Consider the following 21,309-nt stretch of genomic DNA (forward strand, 5'->3'; position numbering starts at 1 on the left):
ATTTTTATGATATTATCTTTTTACTTATAAGAAAATAAAAAGTAGTACCTTCCTCTTAATTTTAGTGGAAATAATTTAGTATACATACTCATATTTAAATATAATACACAACCATAAATAATTAAGATAAAATATTTTAAATATTTTCACAAAATAAATAACATTTCATTGAAAATATATTACTATGAATCTTAATTATTAGAATTATTATATTGTTCCAAAAATGCTCAATTAATACATTTCTAAGGATAAAGTGAGTATTTTTTTCCCTTCATATTTAGTAAGTGATCCAGCGGTAAGAATAGGGATTCACCTTTGAGGGAAGTCAACGCCACCTGGAAGTCAAAGGGTCGAACGGCCGACCGGAGAAGGGGAGACCGGTCGGCCGAACGGGGTCTCATCAGAGTCAAAAGCACCCGGCGAGGAGGCAGGGTTCCGACGCTCATGTTGAATAGGGTCGTATGGCCGAGCGGGTGGCCCGCTCGGGCGAAGGCATAAAGTAGCAATACTGCGAACAGTCTCCACAGAGCACACTACCGGGAATCTCCTAAGTGAACCAGCACATATGACCGGCCGGACGATGCCCGTGACTGCTGATCGACCGGACACTCGGCATGGAGTAAGAAGAGACAAAAGGACAAGGGAACATCTTTTGACAGCGGTATGTTCGATGAGCAGGCCATACGCGGGATCTTATGACAGAGGGTTCCGCTGTCCCATCAAAGACGTGCTCAGACTGTAGCAGTATGAGGTCAGGTAAGCTTTTCTGACAAGCCCATACTGAGGTATGGGTTGAGGACACGTATTCACCTCGGTATATGTGCGTGAGCCCCTTCCCAGCTCTATATAAAGGGTCTCACACTTCACCGGAGGTACGCGTTCTGAGATATTAGAAGCCACTTCTTCTTTGTCCACTTGCCTGACTTGAACGTCGGAGGGTCGTCGCCGGGAACCCCTTCCCGGCCCGACTTCCTTGCAGGTTCGCCGGAGGACCGTACGACCGGTCGGAGATCTACGTCAGCAACGTGGAGAGTGACACGTGCCCAGCGTCCGTTGATTCAGCGTTCGGACAGGATCAGTAAGAAACTCTTAAAATCGGGTATTACCATCTACTGTTGTATCAACATCTGCAGCCGATGGAACTTCAGCTTAATCAACAATTGATGCATTCATATCGCGCGTATCTTCAATTATCATATTATGCATAATAATACATGAAGTCATTATATCATGTAAACTATTTTCTGCCAAAAACGTGAAGGTCCTGCAACAATTTCAAAACGTGATTGAAGCGCTCAAAATGCTCGCTCAACATCTTTTCTACATGTCTCTTGTTTTATTGCAAATAACCTATTCTTTGGATCGCATGGATCATGAATTATTTGAACAAGTATAGACCATTTTGGATATATACCACTAGCTAAATAGAAACTCATGTTGTACTCTTTTCCTTGGATGACATAACAAGAAGGGGGAGCAATACCATGAGCAAGGATAGAAAAAAAGATAAGAAGACTCTGACATTAATGTCATTGTTAGATCCGAGTAAATCTAAATATGCATGTCATATCTAAATATCATAATCAACTACAACTTCTAGAATAATTGTTGGCTTTCTACTACGACTGAAATATTACCCAGCCCATGTTGTTGGGTAATTTTTCCACAACATTATTAGCATTGAGTGATCTGCTGTCCTCCAAATACTTCAACAACAATACAACAAAATCTCTTAACATTTTTTATGACAGTTGATTCTCCTATTTTGATGTATTCATCAGTAGCGTATGTTGGTACATCATATGCCAATATTCGAAATGCAACTGCCATTTTTTGCGAACCTGATAAGCCAAGTTTTCCAATTCTGTCTCTTTTCTACACAAAATAATTAGTATGATTACTCACTGCATTAAAAATACTCATAAATAAGTTTGTCCCATTCATAATCTTCTTTGAAACATTACAGCATTATATGTAGGATTTTCGCAAAGTAATCATTGAATAGATTATGATCAACAACTTATTTATTACGATTGATCACTATGTGATTATGAATAGATCCTTGATATTTGCCTTTATTGCTTTCTTCACTCAGATGATTCAAAATGACTTGATTGTTTCGACAAATCGCTTGAGTGATAAGCCTTGTGTGTGTGTCAAATATTTCATCATTTGAGAGTTTGAGAATGATAAATTTGTCATACCTTCATTATTATGATTCATTTTTTGAGATGAATAATGTAATTGAATTATTTTCAGTTATGATATGTATTTATAATGTCTAATGCACACATCATTATTATTATTGTAGGTAACGAGACATCATAATACACACTATTATTATTATTTAAGGAGATGAGACATCACAATACACACAACAATATTATGTTTGTAGACGATGAGACATCACAATGCACATACCATTATTATTATTTCAAGAGATGAGATAACAATGCACACACAATATTATTTTTTTTTACAGGCGATGAGACATCACAATGCACACATCATGATTATTACTATTTAAGGAAATGAGACATGATAATGCAGACACAATATTATTATTTTTATAGGAGACGAGACTTCATAAAAAAAAATAGTTAACCTAAAAACATCAATTTTAAATTTTAAATATGTATAATATTGAGTAATACAATAAATATTTTAAATATTACTTATTTAAGTTAATAACTAATAGAAATTTATAATATATAAAATTTACATAATAAATTAAATTAAAGGACATTTGAAGTGAAGATGAGAATATGAATGAAAATTTAATCCAGCAAATGAATAAAAATTCTCTAATTAGATAAAATCAGGACGAGAGAGGATATAATTTGGGAATAGAGATGGGAATGATAAATTGACCTCCGTCCCATCCTATTGTCATCCTCATTCTCATCTGGCAATTATTTTTGGACATAATCAGTACGATTTTATAAAAAATTTTCTATTAATCATAGGAATAAGTTTAAAAGAGCTCACAATGGACGGTCTAACAATCTAACAGATATTTCATTTTAGTGGAGGAAAATATCCTAATACTATAGTTGAGAATTTAATGATGAATATTTGGAGAAACGCCTTGCCACCAGATTTTAGTGGAGAAAGAGTATCCCAATTTTAGAATTATCGAGAAGTTGAAATTTTTGTTATATATTACAGTAGTTTTAATTAAATTGGATCAGTATTGATTAAATTATATTTAAAAATTAATATTAAAATAATTTTATCTAGAATTATTTATTAATTTTGAATATGTTAGAATAGTTTAATCAAAATTATTATAAAAATACTAAAATAAAGATAACTTTAAATATAAAATGGCTATTTTGCTATTTTCTAGTATTCTTTTGATTTTAATAAAAATAAAAAGTGTCTTATTGAGTAATTTATTAAATTATATCCTTGTTTTTTGCTAATTTAATTTTTTTCTTCAAAAAAGCATAATTTTCCCTCTTTTAGTTAGTTAAAATAAATCATTTGTGAATATTTCTATATTTTGATTTTTGAGTGAAGTGCATTTACAAAAAAAAAATACAATTTCAAATGGAAATCTTTTGAAAGTTGATTTGGTTAGAGAGAAAATTTTTGAAATGGAATTTTTTTAATAAAATAAAAAGTGTACCTTCTAGCAAAGGCGAAATATATGGGTTCTTTTTGGTAAATCGGGAAAATATTTTCGGCAACAAATAATAAAAAGTAAAAAAATAAAATAAAATAATTGGGACAAGTGGGAAGAAATGTCAAGGAAACGGCGGACACACACACTCTGACGCCTGTGCGAGAACGAGGAACGCGTCTGCATCACGCAAGCCGCCGAAAGAGCGAAAAGGGGACGACGATCGAGAGAGTCGCGGAGGAGAAGGCGCATGGCGACGCTGCAGGGTTGGAGGAAGGCCGTGGGCGCTCTCAAAGACTCCACCACCGTCGGCCTCGCCAACCTCAACAGCGATTTTAAGGTAAAAACCCAAATCCTTCCCCTTTTCCCCTTCCTTTTTCTCCTGCTGTAGTTCCTGAACATCGCCCTTTGTTTTTTTCTTGATCGAAGGATTTGGATGTGGCGATCGTGAAGTCCACCAATCATGTCGAGTGCCCGCCCAAGGAGCGACATCTAAGGAGTCAGTTCTACTTTCCCCTTTCCGTTTCCCCCTTCCCCCAAATTTTGTCCTTTTTTTTTTCTATCATCAATTTCATATTTTCCGGACTGCGATGAGTTGCAGAGATCTTGGCGGCCACTTCGATCACCCGCCCTCGCGCAGATGTAGCCTATTGCATCCACGCCCTTGCACGGAGACTCGCCAAGACGCGCAATTGGACGGTACCCCTCTCTCCCTTCGTCTGCCCTTCCGTCCCTTCTTCTGCATCGTATTTGAGAAGAAAATTATGTGTTTGAGAAAATTTGTTGGATATGTGTTTGAGAAGAGATTTATGAGGATTCCTTTTCTTTTGTGGGTTTGGTACCAAAGTAGTTATTGCCACTTTTATAGTTGATCGTTTGAAAAGGAAAGGAAGAAAGGAAGACAGTAAGGGGGAAAATAAGTCCTCCAATTTTGGGGAAAGGGAAGCGAACTTGAATATTATTGAACAACGTGTGTCATCTTATACAGTTTTGATATGATATTTGAGTTGCAGCAGGCATATCATGTGAATTCTGTAGATGCATAGGTGGTAGAAAGTTGAAAGTACACATAAAGAAAGCATCTGCCATAGTTTGTGTTTGAAGAAAATTTATCTAGATGCAAGATTCAAGTAGTATAAAACCCACTAGTCTTATGCTTGGCTGGCCGACATCCCAGTTGAGATAGAATTTCATGGACTTTCATGGTTCTGCCACCACCCTTTCACAATTCCCTTGTTAAAGCAACAATAATAAATATTCCAGAACATTCATGTGGTCAAGGCCAGCAACCTAGATTATTGGTTAGAATTATGATTATAAAATGTTGTGAACTCCTTGTTCTGTTGGTACTTGGTACATAAAGGATTTTCTAGTTTTGGTTTCTTTTGGCTTGTTGATAACAGATCAAGGCTAGAACAACTGAAAATACTCCATGTTGTGTAACAAGGTCTAATACGATGGACCCAAACCCCCTTTGCTGTTAGCATTCTAATAAGTTCTAGATAAAGGTTAGATTTTTTGACTTGTTTTTATGCCACTTCCCTTAGGTTTTTTAAGTTGTTGAATTCATAGGTGTAAGAGTTGAGGAGTGCAGGTGCTAACATATTGTCTTACTGTTTTTTTAGTGGGACAGTTACATGCAGCAGATTTTTTGTGCGTGCTCTGCATACTATTGTGCTGTATATGGACACAACACTGCAGACTTGATATGAATTGCTGAGCAGGAATTTCGTTGCTACTTTATATTGTTTTTTAGCAGTAAGAGTTATAAGAGCATGTAGTTAGGTCAAGCATGGTGGTGTATAAGAGTAGAAGGGTCACATACTGACATACTGGAAAGGAGCACAATACACCAAATAGGAAGTACAATCATTCAGTTTCCAGATAGAGTTCTATAAATATGAAAAAAAATGGCGAATAGGATTTGATCTAGAATTATAAAAAAATGTAATATGTGCAGGGGACGATATTGGGAAATGGAAAAACAGAAGTGGAAAAATAAATACCATAGTTATAAGAACATGAAGTGGGCTTGAGACTAGAATTGGATATTGAATGTCAATTGATCATAAATTATTTTCTTGCTTGCTTGTGAGTAAAACTCCGAACCATCCTCACTTATGATATGGCAATGATTTGGACCTTTCAAACAAGCATTAGTAAGTGGTATGTATGCCTCTTTGTGTTGGTAAATTTAGATGGAGTTTTTTTTTCCGTTGATTTTTAATGCTTTATTTCCTTTTCTAGTATGAACGGATTAATTTTCAGTTTTCATCATAAATTATAATAATTGGTGTATGCTTTATGTTTGTCTTATGTCCTGCTTTTCAATGTGGCTTGTTGGTGCTTAAATTGAATTGCTGTGCAGTGTGGTTTAAACAATTGATTCAGTCAATATTATAGTGGATGTTTTCTTTGGATAACACTTTATTGGATTTATATCTTTTGAAAATAGTTAACATTTATGTTTCAAGAGTCCTCATTGATGTTCAGAAGATGCTACAATTTTTTTGTAAACATCTTTCTATAAATTTTTAAGGCCACATCTAGTTACTCACAATAATTGGAGTGGAAGCCTTCTATGATTTATTATATTTGGATTAATGAAACATCATGGAATGGTCTTCAATGAGTTTTGGGTGCAGGAATATTTATTAATTGCTTAAATACTTAAACACAATAAAAGATTAATCTTCAAAAAGAGTTTGCAACTAACTATACCACAATTATGCAAACCAATTTGCTTTTGTCGTTCTTTAACAGCTTCCTTCTCATTTGCAGTTTTTTCTTTCCAAGTTGATTCTTTTGATCTTGAAATTTCTCTTGGATTGGATCTCAATTTATTGCAATTTCTATTTTCAATGTATCTTGAATCAAAACCCAATTGCCTAATATCAGACATTTTTTGTGAAATAAATTGGTTTAGCCTACAATTTACTTTCATTTTTTCTACTGGAACTCGCCAATTCAGCCGGCTGCAAGCCCAAGTTTGAAATACAAAAATGGTTTTTTGTGGGAATAACAAGGAGAGAGAGGTGTGAAGGCATTGGAGGAGAAGATGATGGCATACAAGTGGATATAACAATGAAGTATGAAGGGAGACGATGATGCGTACAGGGTTGACGATGAGATTGTGCTTTGACATAGAACAACCATGGCTGTGCGCCTCAATGAAGAGAGACAATATGGATACATGGTTGAGAGTGAGGTTGTGTTTTGATAGCAATTAATGTAGCTCGGGCATGGTCACGTGCCTTAACCATTATTCCCATGAGTCTTGATGTAAGGCCTGGATGAATCATGTGTGTCAACTGATAACCTCACAGATTCATGCTTCAATCAGCAATGCTGCATGAGAGAAAGTCTCCAGACTAGTATTTGCTTGAATGATTGAATGACTTTAACAATGAGACGAGGACTCTTTTATAGTCCTCATAGTATTCAGTGTGGTAAGACATTATTAGGCGAACTTGGTTTGCTAGAATTATAAAAATAATAAAAATATTCTAAATTTAAGAACTAGATAAAGAAACATATCTGTTTTACTGTACCAATTTATTTCTAAAAGATTTTATTTTTTTCTTTAATTCATCACTCTTTTGTCTTGGTTGGTTCTAGTCTATTAGAAGATTGAGCTGGATATTAGCTGGTCTTGGTTGACATTGGCTGATCATTGCTAAATCTGCACAATGTGACTGCAAGTTAACCAAATTAATTGATCTACTTATGTTCCATTTTAACACTTAATCTCAATTTTATATTATTTGAATTCAGATGGATTTCTGTAGTTTAATAATGAGATGCTTGAGAAGATACCCGAACATCTTTATAGATAGTTGTACAGGTGATAGACTATATTAATTTGCAAACTATGAGTATTCAGTGTTTCACCTAGTTCCATTCTAAACTGTCACCTCTACTATATCCTATTATTATTGCTGTTGTTATTGTTATTATTATCCATTACTGATCATAGTAAATGGTTTGATGCAGGTGGCGTTAAAGACACTGATAGTAATCCATAGGGCTCTCAGGGAGGGTGACCCCACATTTCGTGAAGAGCTTCTTAATTTCTCACAAAGGGTCCGAATTCTTCAACTATCAAATTTCAAGGATGATTCAAGTCCTATTGGTATTTGCTTATACCTACATAGAAGAGAACAAATTGAGAACCTATGTTTCAGCGCTGGATTTTGTAACTTCATTTTCTTATGTTGGGAGAAATACTTTACTTGTATCATTGGCAGCTTGGGATTGCTCTGCGTGGGTGCGTGCTTATGCTTTGTTTTTGGAGGAAAGACTTGAATGTTTCAAGGTCTTGAAGTATGATGTCGAAGCTGAGCGTTTGGTACGACCTGCTCCAGGTTCTGAAAAGGTCTAGACAGACTTCTGAACAATCAAACATGTTTTATTGCACAGGGAAATTTTACTAGAAATGCTGAATTGTTCTACTTATCCAACACATTTCTGACAGGGGCATAGTAAAACCAGAGAACTGAAAAGTGAAGATTTATTGGAGCAATTGCCTGCTTTACAGCAGTTATTATACCGGCTTGTTGGATGTCATGTAACCATCACTTCAACCCTTAGAGAAATAAAATTTATGAAATTTATTTTATTTTTTCTACTTCTGTTTAATGGATGTTCACACTGGTTTCTGGTTGGTTTTGCAGCCAGAAGGAGCAGCTGTTAGCAACTATGTTGTCCAGTATGCACTAGCTTTGGTGAGCAACTTTCTTTTAGAAAAAAAATTATTGTTTCTTCCTGTTACTAGGTAGTACATTCTTGTGTTTACATTACATTATAACCTTTTTTTGGAAAGTGTTCTGTCCCAAGTCAAATTCAACCAAGTTGTTTGATATTTTATAGTGTTCTGTGACTGCAAGAAAAAATCTGCTGTCATACTGTTGAACTCAGAAAAGTGTTCTCATTTAGAGACAAACGGTTAGTGTAAATTGAGTTTCTTCATGATTAAGTATTATTTGGGGTTGTCTAGCATGAAAGATAAAAGCAGATCTATCCATAATTGCTCTCAATACTGAAAACTGCTTTCTTTTTTCTACATATGACCTGTTGCCTTGTTATTTGTCCACCATTATTAGTTCATGTTTTTTGTCTCTCTATAACAGAGACGCAATTTTGTTTCTCTTATTCCAATTTTTTTCTCTCCATTCCTTATTAGGTACTGAAAGAGAGCTTCAAAATATACTGTGCTATAAATGATGGTATCATCAACCTAGTTGACAAGGTATTGTCTTGAATTTCTCTTCTTGCTGGAGTTTTCACATGTTGACATTTTAGAGAACGACAACCGTGCATCTAGTTTGGCTTAGCTCACTAGTTTTCTCTCCATTGCAGTTCTTTGAGATGCCAAGACATGAAGCAATCCAAGCCCTTGAAATCTACAGAAGGGCTGGCCAACAGGTCTCTGATATTTTCATTTAAGAAATCTTTTGGCACATAATAATTTAGTTTCTGCTTGTGATTGCAGTACTGTTTAGATTGTTTTTAGTAATCATGTTCAAGGTGATACGAAACAGCATAAATAAAAGAAACTATTTTCCCTCCTTTTTTTGGTTCCTAATGAAGGCTTTTTCTTTTCAGGCTGCAAGTCTTTCAGAATTTTATGAAGTTTGTCGTGGACTGGAACTCGCTAGAAACTTCCAGTTTCCAAACTTGAGGGAGGTAGTAACACCCTTGCATGATTTTAAAAATTCCCTAGCATTTTCTTTAGTTAATATGGATTATTTGAAACTTTTCCTAATTTATTAGCCTCCACAATCATTTCTGGCAACTATGGAAGAATACATTAGAGAGGCTCCACGTATGGTTTCAGTCTCAAGAGAACCGTTGGTAAGTAACTAGTTGGACTAGTACTATATTTTTTATTCAAGTTGTCATTTCATGTATTTTGTATATTGAAATACAATGTCTTATTTCCAAATTTTGGCTTTTGCAAATGCTTCATATGCCATGAAATTTACTGTATGAAGATGGAGAAAAGATGTGTTTTTCCCTTTTATTTTGTGATAGCTTTTATGTATAAATTGCTACGACCACTGGCCTCTACCTGCAGCTAAACAATGAATCCATGTTTTAAGTGCCAGGTCTGTAGGACAGGAACAAACACTCGGATTGACTAGGATTGTTTTAGCAAAATCCATATAAATGCAGATGGGGTTAGAATTACCAATTAGATAAGCTCAAAAATACATGAATTTTTTATGCTTGAAGATAATGTTTTCCTTCATATTCCATTCTAACTCTCAAAAATATTTATCTATAAAGAATTGCAAATACAGAATTTAGAATTGACTAAAGAATAAATAACAGTGAAAGACAACTGGGTATCAAATAAATAGCAACAATATTATTTGCGCTCAACAATTATGTGATGATAAACATGATGTTATAGTGATCTTATATTGCCAAAGTGATGAAGTTTTTCAATTAATTTCAAGCTGATGAGCCATTGGAAATGCATGGAGATGAAAGACATTAGTACAATGATTATTTACATAGAGCCCAATGGTGACAGTCTCACATAATCAATCATGAATCTTCTACCCTTATCATCATTGTGTATTATGGTCTTTTCTAAAAAATTTTAATATCTCTTCCCTTTTGCTTTGCCATTTCCTCTGTATCTTGGCGCACAGTTGCAATGAGTAGCAAGCCATTACATTGGTGGTGGTGGGTGGCAAACATGTCAGCGGAACTGTATTCTCCATGGTACTAGTTAAATGTTCTCCGCTCTTCATGTCACCACGCTTCTCCATTGTCCTGTTCTTTGGAAACTTCCATCGTGTCACTTCTCTCTCTTCTTTTGGTTTGAGCTAAGCAGATGGATGGGCATTCTAAAATTGAAGTTGTTAGTAAGGACTCACCAAGAAGTATTATAAAGTTAGGAGTCAAGGGACACATTATACAGTTAGGAGTCAAGGGACACCAATGGGCTAATGAAACAGTTGTCCTTTCTGGATGACAATTCATGATAGAATAATTGCTTTTAATTATTAACATCTGAATCCTACAAAAGGGTTTGTTCAATTTATTGGCTTGGGATCTTCTATTTCTACTGTTAAGAATGTGCAGGTAAGTTCTTCATATGGTTGACTAATCTCATCTATAATAAATTAATTGATGATAATCAAACACTGAAGTATATGTGAACACTCAACATACATCTACATTGATTCCCTCATATTATCCTCGTGAAGTCTATTCAATAGGGTAATTGTTGATCTGTCTTGTGATAGGAATTCCCAGAGAGACTCCTTCTGACTTACAAAGTCGAAGCAGTTCCTGCCACAGTTGAGGAAGAACAACCATCTCTTGAAGATACTGAATCAGCAACACCCACCATTGGAGATGCATCTCCCACCCCTCCCGCCCCACCTCCCAAGGCAGAAAGTTCAGACACCGTAGATCTTCTTGTAAGTTTTTAATGAGATTTTTTTTTTTTGGATTTGTTATTCCTACCTGATTGACAATCATCTCTTGGTGTACAGGGACTAAATGAAATAAATCCAAACGTATCAGCACTAGAAGAAAGTAATGCATTAGCCTTGGCAATCGTTCCTGCCAGTATGAATATGAACTTCCTTCAACTCATAATTTTCTTTTGTTAGATTCAGTACAGAAGTGATGGTGAGGACAATCACATTTACTTGCAGGTGTTACAACTGAATCTGGCAGCCTTCAAGATAAAGGATTTGATCCAACAGGATGGGAACTTGCCTTGGTGACTACTCCAAGTAACAATAATGCTGCTGTTACCGAAAGCAAACTGGTTAGTCTATCCAATTTTCCCTTCTCTACTGAGAGTGTTAACTATGTAGATTTGTTCTTATGCATAGTTGAATATTGTGTGCTGCTTGATTTTATTAGGGTTGTTATAGTTTCAATAGTCCTTGTCATGATTTGTATCAATAGAAATGGTTTGGGTAAAATATGGTTTGAATTGAATAGGAGTTCGAAGGAATCATAATGATTCAATACGATTCAAAATGGATTACTTTTCTACCAATTCTCTGGGGAAAAAGAAAACTTATTTAAAGAACTCATCAGATTAAATCTAGCTCATTTTGTAAAACAAAACCTGATCTTGCCATGTGGAAGCTTAGAGCCGGTGATGAGGGTTGGATCGACTCTTGCACAGTGATGATGACATCGATGTGTGACCCAAAACATTGCCATCTTCCTATCTTCACATAGCAGTGTAGATTTGTATCTTCATCATGCTGATGTTATTGAGACTAACTCCACTATGATGGTGGAGTCGAGAATGACTATCTTATTGTTTGAAGCAGTCTGTAAAACATCTCATTTCAAATTCTGAATCGCATGTGAGAATATCTCTCATTATATCTTATTTCTGCCCCCCTTTATAATCTCACAAACAAACTTGAATACCGTTATTATTATTATTGTGACTTGCAGGCTGGTGGCTTGGATAAACTCACGTTGGACAGTCTATATGATGAGGGGGCATACAGGCAGCAGCGACAGCAGCAGCAACCACAGTACTACGGAGCACCACCTCCAAATCCATTCATGGCATCTGATCCATTCGCAATGTCAAACCAATTTGCCGCCTCTCCAGCCGTCCAAATGGCCGCCATGGCCCAGCAGCAGCAACAGATGTCCATGTACATGCAACCCAATCCCTTCGGGCAGCCTCTCTATCAGCAGCAGCAGCAGCAACAGCAGGTCAGCTTGGTGACTGCGCCAAATCCCTTCGGTGATGATGGTTTCAGAGCCCTCCCAGGTTACAATCCTCAACAGCCCAGCAACCCTTTCGGAAGCCCCCAGCTGATCTAGCTCATCGAGCCCGTATATTCTACCGTCCCATGAATTCTTTTGGATTTTGTCTAGGAACAAATAAGTAGTAATTTACACGAAAATATATGAAAAATGCTGGATGGTGCTGTGATCAGTTTGCCTCTTGGACAAATTGTCGATTAGTTAACCTGTATTGCTCATTCATGACTCGAGAGTTGTCTGGTTAGTTTCCATTCCCTTTGCGATAATTATTGTATGCACTCTTTTTACCTCATTGTGAACCATAACATCATTATCAAATATGCATTTCTGTTTTTTTTATTATATATAATTGGGCTTTGGTCTAATTAGTCCGGGAAGTGGATGGCCCAGTCTCATAGATAAATTTGTAAGTAGATGTTTTTTCTCATTGAAAGAAGATGTTTTATAGTAGTTAGGATTCGAATGGGAGATGTTTGAAAAATTATTTGAGCACCTTGACGTTGCAGCGTGGCCCGCAGCGCCAAATATTCACATCTGTGCAACTGTTTGAGATTGACCATACGATTCAAGTTATATTCAATGTTATATCAGTGTCCAAAACATTTTTGTCATCTTCCTACGGTCGAGTCGGTCCGATGTATCCGTTCCGTTAACCCACTGCCCCACTTGTTCGGTGGATGGATAAGGTCAGGAGGTGGTTAGCTAATCTCCACGTTTCCGCCACGTGCCCGTCGCCCTCTTCGACACTGCAGACACGGAGTCATGCGTCAGTCACGAATGGCGATTGGACCGGGCCGCCATCAAACGTTGCCATCCGTCTCCGCGGCGAAGAAGGATGCGACTTCGGCGCCTTCCCTCGCCGACACTTGGCCCCGCCCACACATGGCTCCTTTCCTTTGTAACCGTTTTTGTTAAAAAAAAAAAACAACAAATCAATGAGCGTCTCATGCTATCCATCTCTTTCAAAATATAATACACCTCTGTATCACAAAAGCATTAAATTATAAACCCATCGATCAGTCAATTGTATAAATAAGGCAGGTCGACATTGTAATAATTATAAAATCATAATTATTATTAGTATAATTATAATAATTAGGATTAAATAGTATTATACAAGATAACGTAACTATGAAATATTATTATTATTATTATTATTATTTTATATTTATATATATATATATATATATATATATATATATAATAGTTATGATTTCATAATTATATGTCGTTGTTATAACACGATCTTATCTTATTCATGGATCGGTTCAAAATTTAATAGACTAAAAATAATAATATTGAATAGTATATTTGAGAGTAACTATATCATTTTTACAATGGAGATGTAGTTGTTTATGTTAATATAATTTACATCAAGGGTCTAACTCAGATTTTGATGAATAATGAGTTAAGTTAGGTCTTTATGTAATCTAATTACTTTATTAAGCGTGCAGAAGTTGACGGGTCTAGAGAACCTAACACCAGGCTGAAATCCAACTAGTTCTGAGAACTCGATAGTTGGTATGAAGTCCAGATAGATCAAATGACTGACCTAATATCTTGCGGGAAGTCCGGTTGGGTCCATAGGACTTGACAATCGGAAGAAGTCCATTTGGGTCTATAGACCCGACAACTGACATGAATACCTGGTGGATCAAGAGGCTAGTCAGCCGACTGCAAGTTGGTAAGTGAAGGTAAGTCACTGGAGGAGAGTGACCCGATGAGGAAACGTCCTAGTTGAAGGACAATAGGTGTCAGTCCAGTTTATGCCCATTTTGGATCCCTAAACTAAGACCTTGACTAATTCCTAGTCTAGGGAAGACTGGAGCTAATTATTATTACTATTTATTATTGTGCTAACACTTGTCTTGCAGGTTATTATTTAGTTTATTGGACTAACATATTTTGCAGGGCAAGAAGAGCACAAAAAGCCTCGAGTGGACAATACCCGAGGCGACTTCAAACATTGGAAGACATCTTGACACTGTTCATGGAAGACGCCTTCGGTAGATGGAAGGCACCTTCCGCAAGATAAAATTCTAACCTCTTCGGCGATAGGAGTTAGCTCTTTTTGGGATAAAGTTTTACATGTTGGAGGCGCCTTCAACCCTATGGAAGGTGCCTTCCACAACCTTTATAAGAGTATCTCGACCAAGCTTCAAACAACAACTCTTCTACAAGCTTGTACGCGTCCCTTTAGAGTTCCGATTGCTCTAACTTCCTACTACTGGTATGCTACGACGCTGTTGCGCTCAACTACTGCTAAGGAGTCGTCCAACACCGAGCCTAATCCGATCATCTTCGAGGGCGTTGGGTAACAAAATTTTAACACGGTACTTAATTGTTGCATAAAGAAAACTGTAGTATGTTACACTTTTTCTTATTCTTTCATTGTACTCGATCCCCTCTTCCAGTTGTTCCGAAAGAGGTATTTTAGTGGATTATTAATTGATAGGTCCGAGAGACCTGAGTCTTGGAGTATGAGTCGCCAAAGGCTCCGAATCAAGTAAAACCGACTGTGTTTATCTCTGTCTTCCTACTTTTTTTTTTGTATGTTTTTCTACTGCGTACTTTGATCTCAAAATGAAAAGAACAAGTTTTTTAAAACCATGCACCCTCACGTGCGACAAGATCCAACAACCCATAGCTACTATAATGTGGACTTATTTTATTCATACAATTGATCGACCAAATTAAGATTTAATATGTGTGAGAAAATATAATAATATTGAATAGTATGTTGTTAGGTAATGTCCATTGTGGTTGTGTGCTAAAACACATTTCGTAAACATGCACAGTCGAAAGACAAATAATAATTACTAATTATTACAGCACACGCACCACACGCATACAAGGATACATTTTATGCAGACATGATCGCAATATAAAATTTTACGAAAAATAAATTTACATTAGGTATATCTGACGGATAACACGCAGTGGAAAGGGCATCAATCAAAACGAAGCTCTTGAACCTCACCTCTATTTGTATCCACGTTGAACTTTCGTCAAGACAGCTTCATGATGTTGGTTGCTACTCGGAAAACCTAGAGGTTCCACTGTACAAAAATTTTGTACAAAGGTCTGAACCTTTTCCTAGCTACCATGTGTTCTTTTAAATTAAATTTTGGATCGCCTGCGGAACTTAACACGTTTGATCCAAAACTTAATCTATTTGTTCTTTTAGGTTTTGACTTGGGTCTCTTGCGGAACTTAACACGTTCGACCCAAATCACCTTAAGTTATTAATTCCATTAAATATTAATTTCCATAATTGGTTCCCAGTACTGACATGGCGAGGCACACGACCTTCTTGGATATGGGAGCAACCACCACCGACTAGACAAAACCTTTTATGGAAAGCTAATATTTAATTTCCTAAAATAACTTTAGGTTAACCGAAAAGAACAATCAAATCACAAGGAAAAATAAAACAAAAGAACACAACATCGAAAAACATATTCGAAATACTAGAATCGTAAGCCTCTTGTAGTTGGTATTATTTCCATAAATAACTAGTATGATGCGGAAAAGGAAAAACTACTAGTTATACCTTCTAGAAAGACCTCTTGATCTTCTACCGTATTCCTCTTCTAACCTCGGACGTTGTGTGGGCAACGATCTTCCAAGATGAGAAACCACCAACCACCTTCTTCTCCTCCTAGCTAGGTTCGGCCAAAACTAGAGAGCTTCACCAAGGAAGAAGAAAAACACCAACCAAGCTCCAAGAGATGCAAGCTTTCTCTCCTTCTTCTTCTTCTTCTCCAAGTAGTATCCGGACGCCACAAGAACTCCAAGCAAGAGGGATGTTTTGGCCACCACAAAGAGGAAGAGAGGGAGAGGATGTTGACCGGCCACACCAAGGAATAGAAGAGGGAGAATAATAGAGGTTGTCTCTCATGAAGGCACCCTCACCCCTTCTTTTATATTCCTTGGCCTAAGCAAATTAGGAAATTTAATTACAATAAAATTTCCTTAATTTCCTTGACATGATTTAATTGAGAAAAATAAAATAAAATTTCTCCAATTAAATTCTAATGGCCGGCCACATCATGAAATCAAATTAGACAAGTTTCAATCAACAATTAAAACTTCCTAATTTGTTTCCAGAAATTTTAAAAATTAAAACTTCTCTTCAAAATCTCTTCATGGTTGATAAAAAGAAATTTCCATAATTTTAATTTTACAACATGTGAATAATTTTTAAAGAGAAAATAAAATATCTCACCAATCTACAAATAAGGAAAGAGATCTAATCTCTTTCTTTAATCTTTTGTAGATCTTTTACAAGAGAGATAATTTAATTTTAATTTTCTTTAATAAATTATATCTTCAACATAATATAAATTAAAATTAAAATTCTTTTTTAATTTAATTTGGCTGGCCCCTCTAGCTTGGGTTCAAGCTAGGGCCGGCCACCCCAATTTATACCTAGGCCGGCCCTAGCTTGGTTCCCAAGCTAGCTTGGCCGGCCCCCTTTAGGTGGGTATAGAAGGTGAGTATAGGTGGGTATAGTACTCTATAAATAAGAGGCTACGAAAGGGACCGAGAGGAGGAATTGGTTTTGGTCTCCCGATAAAATTAAACATCCCGTGTTCGCCCCGAACACACAACTTAATTTTATCAATAATAATTCATTCCACTAGAGAACTATTATTGAACTACCGCACCAATCCCAAATTACATTTTTGGGCTCCTTGTTATTATGAGTGTGTTAGTCTCCCTGTGTTTAAGATATCGAATGTCCACTAATTAAGTGAGTTACTGACAACTCATTTAATTAATATCTTAGTCCAAGAGTAGTACCACTCAACCTTATCGTCATGTCGGACTAAGTACACCTGCAGGGTTTAACATGACAATCCTTATGAGCTCCTCTTGGGGACATTATCAACCTAGTATCTCTAGGACACAGTTTCCTTCTATAATCAACAACACACACTATAAGTGATATCATTTCCCAACTTATCGGGTTTATTGATTCATCGAACTAAATCTCACCCATTAATAAATTAAAGAAATAAATATCAAATATATGTGCTTGTTATTATATTAGGATTAAAAGCACACACTTCCATAATAACTGAGGTATTTGTTCCTTTATAAAGTCAGTATAAAAGAAACAACCTCAAATGGTTCTACTCAATACACTCTAAGTGTACTAGTGTAATTATATAGTCAAGATAAACTAATTCCTAATTACACTACGACCTTCCAATGGTTTGTTCCTTTCCATTTTGGTCGTGAGCTCCTGTTTATAATTTATAAGGTATTGATAACATCATCTTCTATATGTGACACCACATACTATGTTATCTACAATATAAATTAATTGAACAACTACAAACAAATATAGATAAATTGACCAAATGTGATTCTTTATTTAACATAAATGTTTACAAAAGCTTAGGCTTTCAGTATACACTCCAACACATGAGTCACGAGCCATTCATCTCCGATCGGTACTAACTAAGCGTGAAGACGAATCAATCCGAGAGAACTCCGATGACACGATTTGGTGGGCGGTGCGGGATCGAAATCCTCGACACTGAATTCTTCGGTCTGAAAATCATTGGCACTGAATTCGTCGACACATAATTCATTGGCACCATTGAATTCAGTGCCAAATTTGTTAGTACTGACTTCGTCGACACCGAATTCGATGGCTAGAGATGGCTGACAGTAACTTTTGGGAAGTAAGAGCTTGGGCGACGCTAGAGAGAGGGAGAGGAACAAGAAAATGAGAGGAGGCCATAATCAAATTAGAGTTTTCTCTAAAAAAAATAAAATCACTCATCTTTTCTCATAAAGAGGTATTTATATATCTCTACATGACTTGGGGAGCAAGTCATTATAAGTACCTTGGGTAAGCTTTGATGTGATCAACCAGGTTAAGTTAGGCTCTACGTTTTTGATGTCTTACGTCTAAGTGTGCAGGGACTTAGGAACACAAGAAGTTAAGCAGAAAGCGAACGAGAAGGATGACATGAGAAGTGAGTCGTCGAGCTCGGTACATCCTAAAAGTATCCCAAGGTAGTTTTGATATGGTCAACCAAGTTCAGTTAGGTCCTATTGTATTTGATCCTTGTGTCTAAGTGTGCAGGAGCTTAGGAACATAAGAAGTTGAGCAGAAGACACAAATAGCGAGAAGGATGACACAAGAAAAGAACAACAGACTCGGTGCATCCGAAGGGCGAGGTGCTGCGGAAGAGTACACTGGTGAACGAGAAGGACGTAAGGGACATTCGAGGGATGAGAAGTCAGGGAGGAAACCTGCTCGAGGAGAAGGCTGAAAGATGGGTCTGGGTGAGCCCAATTCCGGATAAACGAAATCATCTAAGCGATCGAAGCAGCGGAAGAGCTAACGGGGAGCTGCGGAGCTGCTGGAGGCGCCCTCAATTTAGTTGGAGGCGCCTCCGTGCCTTTCTGTGGGAAGGTGCTTTTAACAGGGTGAAGGCGCCTTCAACCACCCATAGAAGGCGCCTTCAGAAATATTAAACAATTTTTGTATTAACTTTGCTAGTCATTCTTGAGATGTCAACGTGTGTAAAAGGCTTCTTCGCCTTCAACGAAGGTGATATGTTAGTATTAGCCCTAAGAGTCAATTATGAGATGATTAAGCTTATTGGGTTAATGGTTAATCCAATATAATAATTCAACCCATTAAGAAGAAAACAAAGAGACGTTTAACCCAAATTAGACTCATTGAGTTAGACTTAATAGAATCTAATTATTGGATTGAGCTTAATTCGAATTAGATTTATGAAATCAATTTAGATTGATGTTCATGGAGTCAATTGGGATTGATAAGATTCAATGAGTTAGACTCATTGGGTGAACTTGAATTCACCAAGGAAGATGAATGGTCAATTCAAAAATGACCTTTAACTCATGAAGAATTCAAATATTGATTTGAATTCTAGAAGGAAGACCAAAAGACTCTTCATGAAAGATGATTAAGAACAATTCATGAAGGAAGATCAAAAGACACATGATCTTTGGTATTCATTGGATGAATATAAATAGATTTTTAATTAGATTTTTCATTAGAGATGAAAAATGAGACTCTAAATCTTCCTCTCCTTCTTCCTCCTCTTCTTCCTCTTGGCCGATCCTTCCTCATGGCCAACACTTGGCCCCACCCACACATGGCTCCTTTCCTTTGTAACCGTTTTTGTTAAAAAAAAAACAAATCAATGAGCATCTCATGCAAGCCATCTCTTTAAAAATATAATACACCTCTGTATTACACAAGCATTAAATTATAAATCCTTCATTCAGTCAATTATATAAATAAGGTAGGTCGACATTGTAATAATTATAAATCATAACTATTATCATAGTTATAATAATTAAGATTTCATAATTATTACAATATAAATAGTATTACACAAGATAGCACAACTAAGAAATATTATTAAATACATAAGAGTTATAAAATTATAATTTTTATAATGTATAGTAATTATGATTTCATTGTTATTGTTAGTTGCTATATCACTGATTTATCTTATTGATATATAGATTCAGAATTTAATAGACTAAAAATAATAATATTGAATAGTATATTTGAGAATCATTATATTATTTTACAAAGGAGACATAGTTGTCCTAGCTACTATAATGTGAACTTATTTTATTCATATAATTGACCGACCGAATCAAAATTTAATATGTGTGATAATTAAAAGATAATAATATTGAATAGTATGTTGTTAAGTAATGTCCGTTGTGATTGCGTGCTAAAATATGTTTCGTAAACATGTACAACGGAAGATAAAATAATAATTCCTAATTATTACAACACACGCACTATACGCATACAAGGATACATCTTATGAAAACATGATCGCAATATAAATTTTATGGAAAGTAAATTTACGTTAGGTATATCTAACGGATAACACGCGGTGGAAAGAGCATCAACCAAAATGACACTCTCGAACCTCGCCTTTATTTATATCTACGTTGAGCTTTCGTCGAGACAGCTTCACGAAATCATGAGTCGTTTGTCTCCGATCGGTACTAGCCAAGCGTGAAGATGAATTAATTCAAGAGAACTCCGACGAGACGATTTGGTGGGCGGTGCGAGACTAAAATCGTCGACATTGAATTCATCGACACCAAATTCATCGATACCGAATTCATCAGCTCCCACTTCATTGACGCCGAATTCATCGACACTGAATTCAATGTCGAATTTGTCGATACCACTTTGTCGGCACCGAATTCGATGGCTGGAGATAGCTGACAGTAACTCTTGGGCGGTAAGAGCTTGGGCGATGCTAGAGAGAGGGAGAGGGAGATGGAGAGGGAGAAGAGAATGAGAAGAAGTCCTAATCAAATTAGAATTTTCTCTCAAAGAATAAAATAACTCATCTCTTCTCATAAAGAGGTATTTATACACCTCTACATGACTTGGAGAGCAAGTCATTGTAAGTACCTCGGATAAGTTTTGATGTTAATAATTAGGTTAAGTTATACTCTGTATTTTTGATGCCTTGTGTCTAAGTGTGCATGGACTTAGGAACACAAGAAGTCTAACAAAAGACCTAGCAGATGAGAAGGATGGTATGGGAAGCGAGTCAACGGGCTCGGTGCATCCGAGAGATGAGAAGTTGTGGAAAAGTACACCGTGTTGGTGCAGGTTGCACCAGAATCAAACCTAAGTTTTTGATGTTATCAAATGTTCAAAGTTAAGTATTGTTATGATCTAATAAGTTGACCAAGTGTGTAAGTTGTTTACTCAACAGGGAAAGTCCTAATTGGAGGCTAGGCAGGAAAGACTTAGCAAATCATGGAAGCCAGGCGGAAAGCCCAAGTGGGTCAAAAGGACTCGATACTTGACAGGGAAGCTCGATAGGTTTGGAGGATCGAAAATCAAGGGAAAGTCCTGGGTAGTCAATCCAATGCTAAGC

The 21,309-nt window shown here is 36.4% G+C and overlaps 1 protein-coding gene across 1 annotated transcript; it reads left to right on the top strand.

Moving 5' to 3' along the window:
• The first annotated feature begins 3,741 nt into the window (after positions 1-3,741).
• On the top strand, positions 3,742-12,683 carry LOC122042161 (putative clathrin assembly protein At2g01600). The gene is made up of 15 exons (XM_042602138.1): positions 3,742-3,965; positions 4,055-4,124; positions 4,227-4,324; positions 7,619-7,757; positions 7,873-8,000; positions 8,100-8,192; positions 8,299-8,349; positions 8,808-8,873; positions 8,984-9,049; positions 9,230-9,310; positions 9,398-9,478; positions 10,885-11,061; positions 11,137-11,212; positions 11,302-11,417; positions 12,068-12,683. The coding sequence occupies exons 1-15, from the start codon at positions 3,876-3,878 to the stop codon at positions 12,446-12,448; spliced, it is 1,713 nt and encodes a 570-aa protein (XP_042458072.1). The 5' UTR covers positions 3,742-3,875; the 3' UTR covers positions 12,449-12,683.
• Positions 12,684-21,309: the final 8,626 nt, after the last annotated feature.

Source organism: Zingiber officinale, chromosome 2A (assembly GCF_018446385.1).
Source record: "Zingiber officinale cultivar Zhangliang chromosome 2A, Zo_v1.1, whole genome shotgun sequence".
In the NCBI taxonomy this organism is placed as follows: Eukaryota; Viridiplantae; Streptophyta; class Magnoliopsida; order Zingiberales; family Zingiberaceae; genus Zingiber; species Zingiber officinale.

Coding starts and splice junctions, on each gene's coding strand:
- LOC122042161 (XM_042602138.1), top strand. CDS start 3,876: ATGGCGACGCTGCAGGGTTGGAGGAAGGCCGTGGGCGCTCTCAAAGAC. Junction 7,758..7,872: donor GGATGATTCAAGTCCTATTG/GTATTTGCTTAT, acceptor TATCATTGGCAG/CTTGGGATTGCTCTGCGTGG. Junction 11,213..11,301: donor CTTGGCAATCGTTCCTGCCA/GTATGAATATGA, acceptor ATTTACTTGCAG/GTGTTACAACTGAATCTGGC.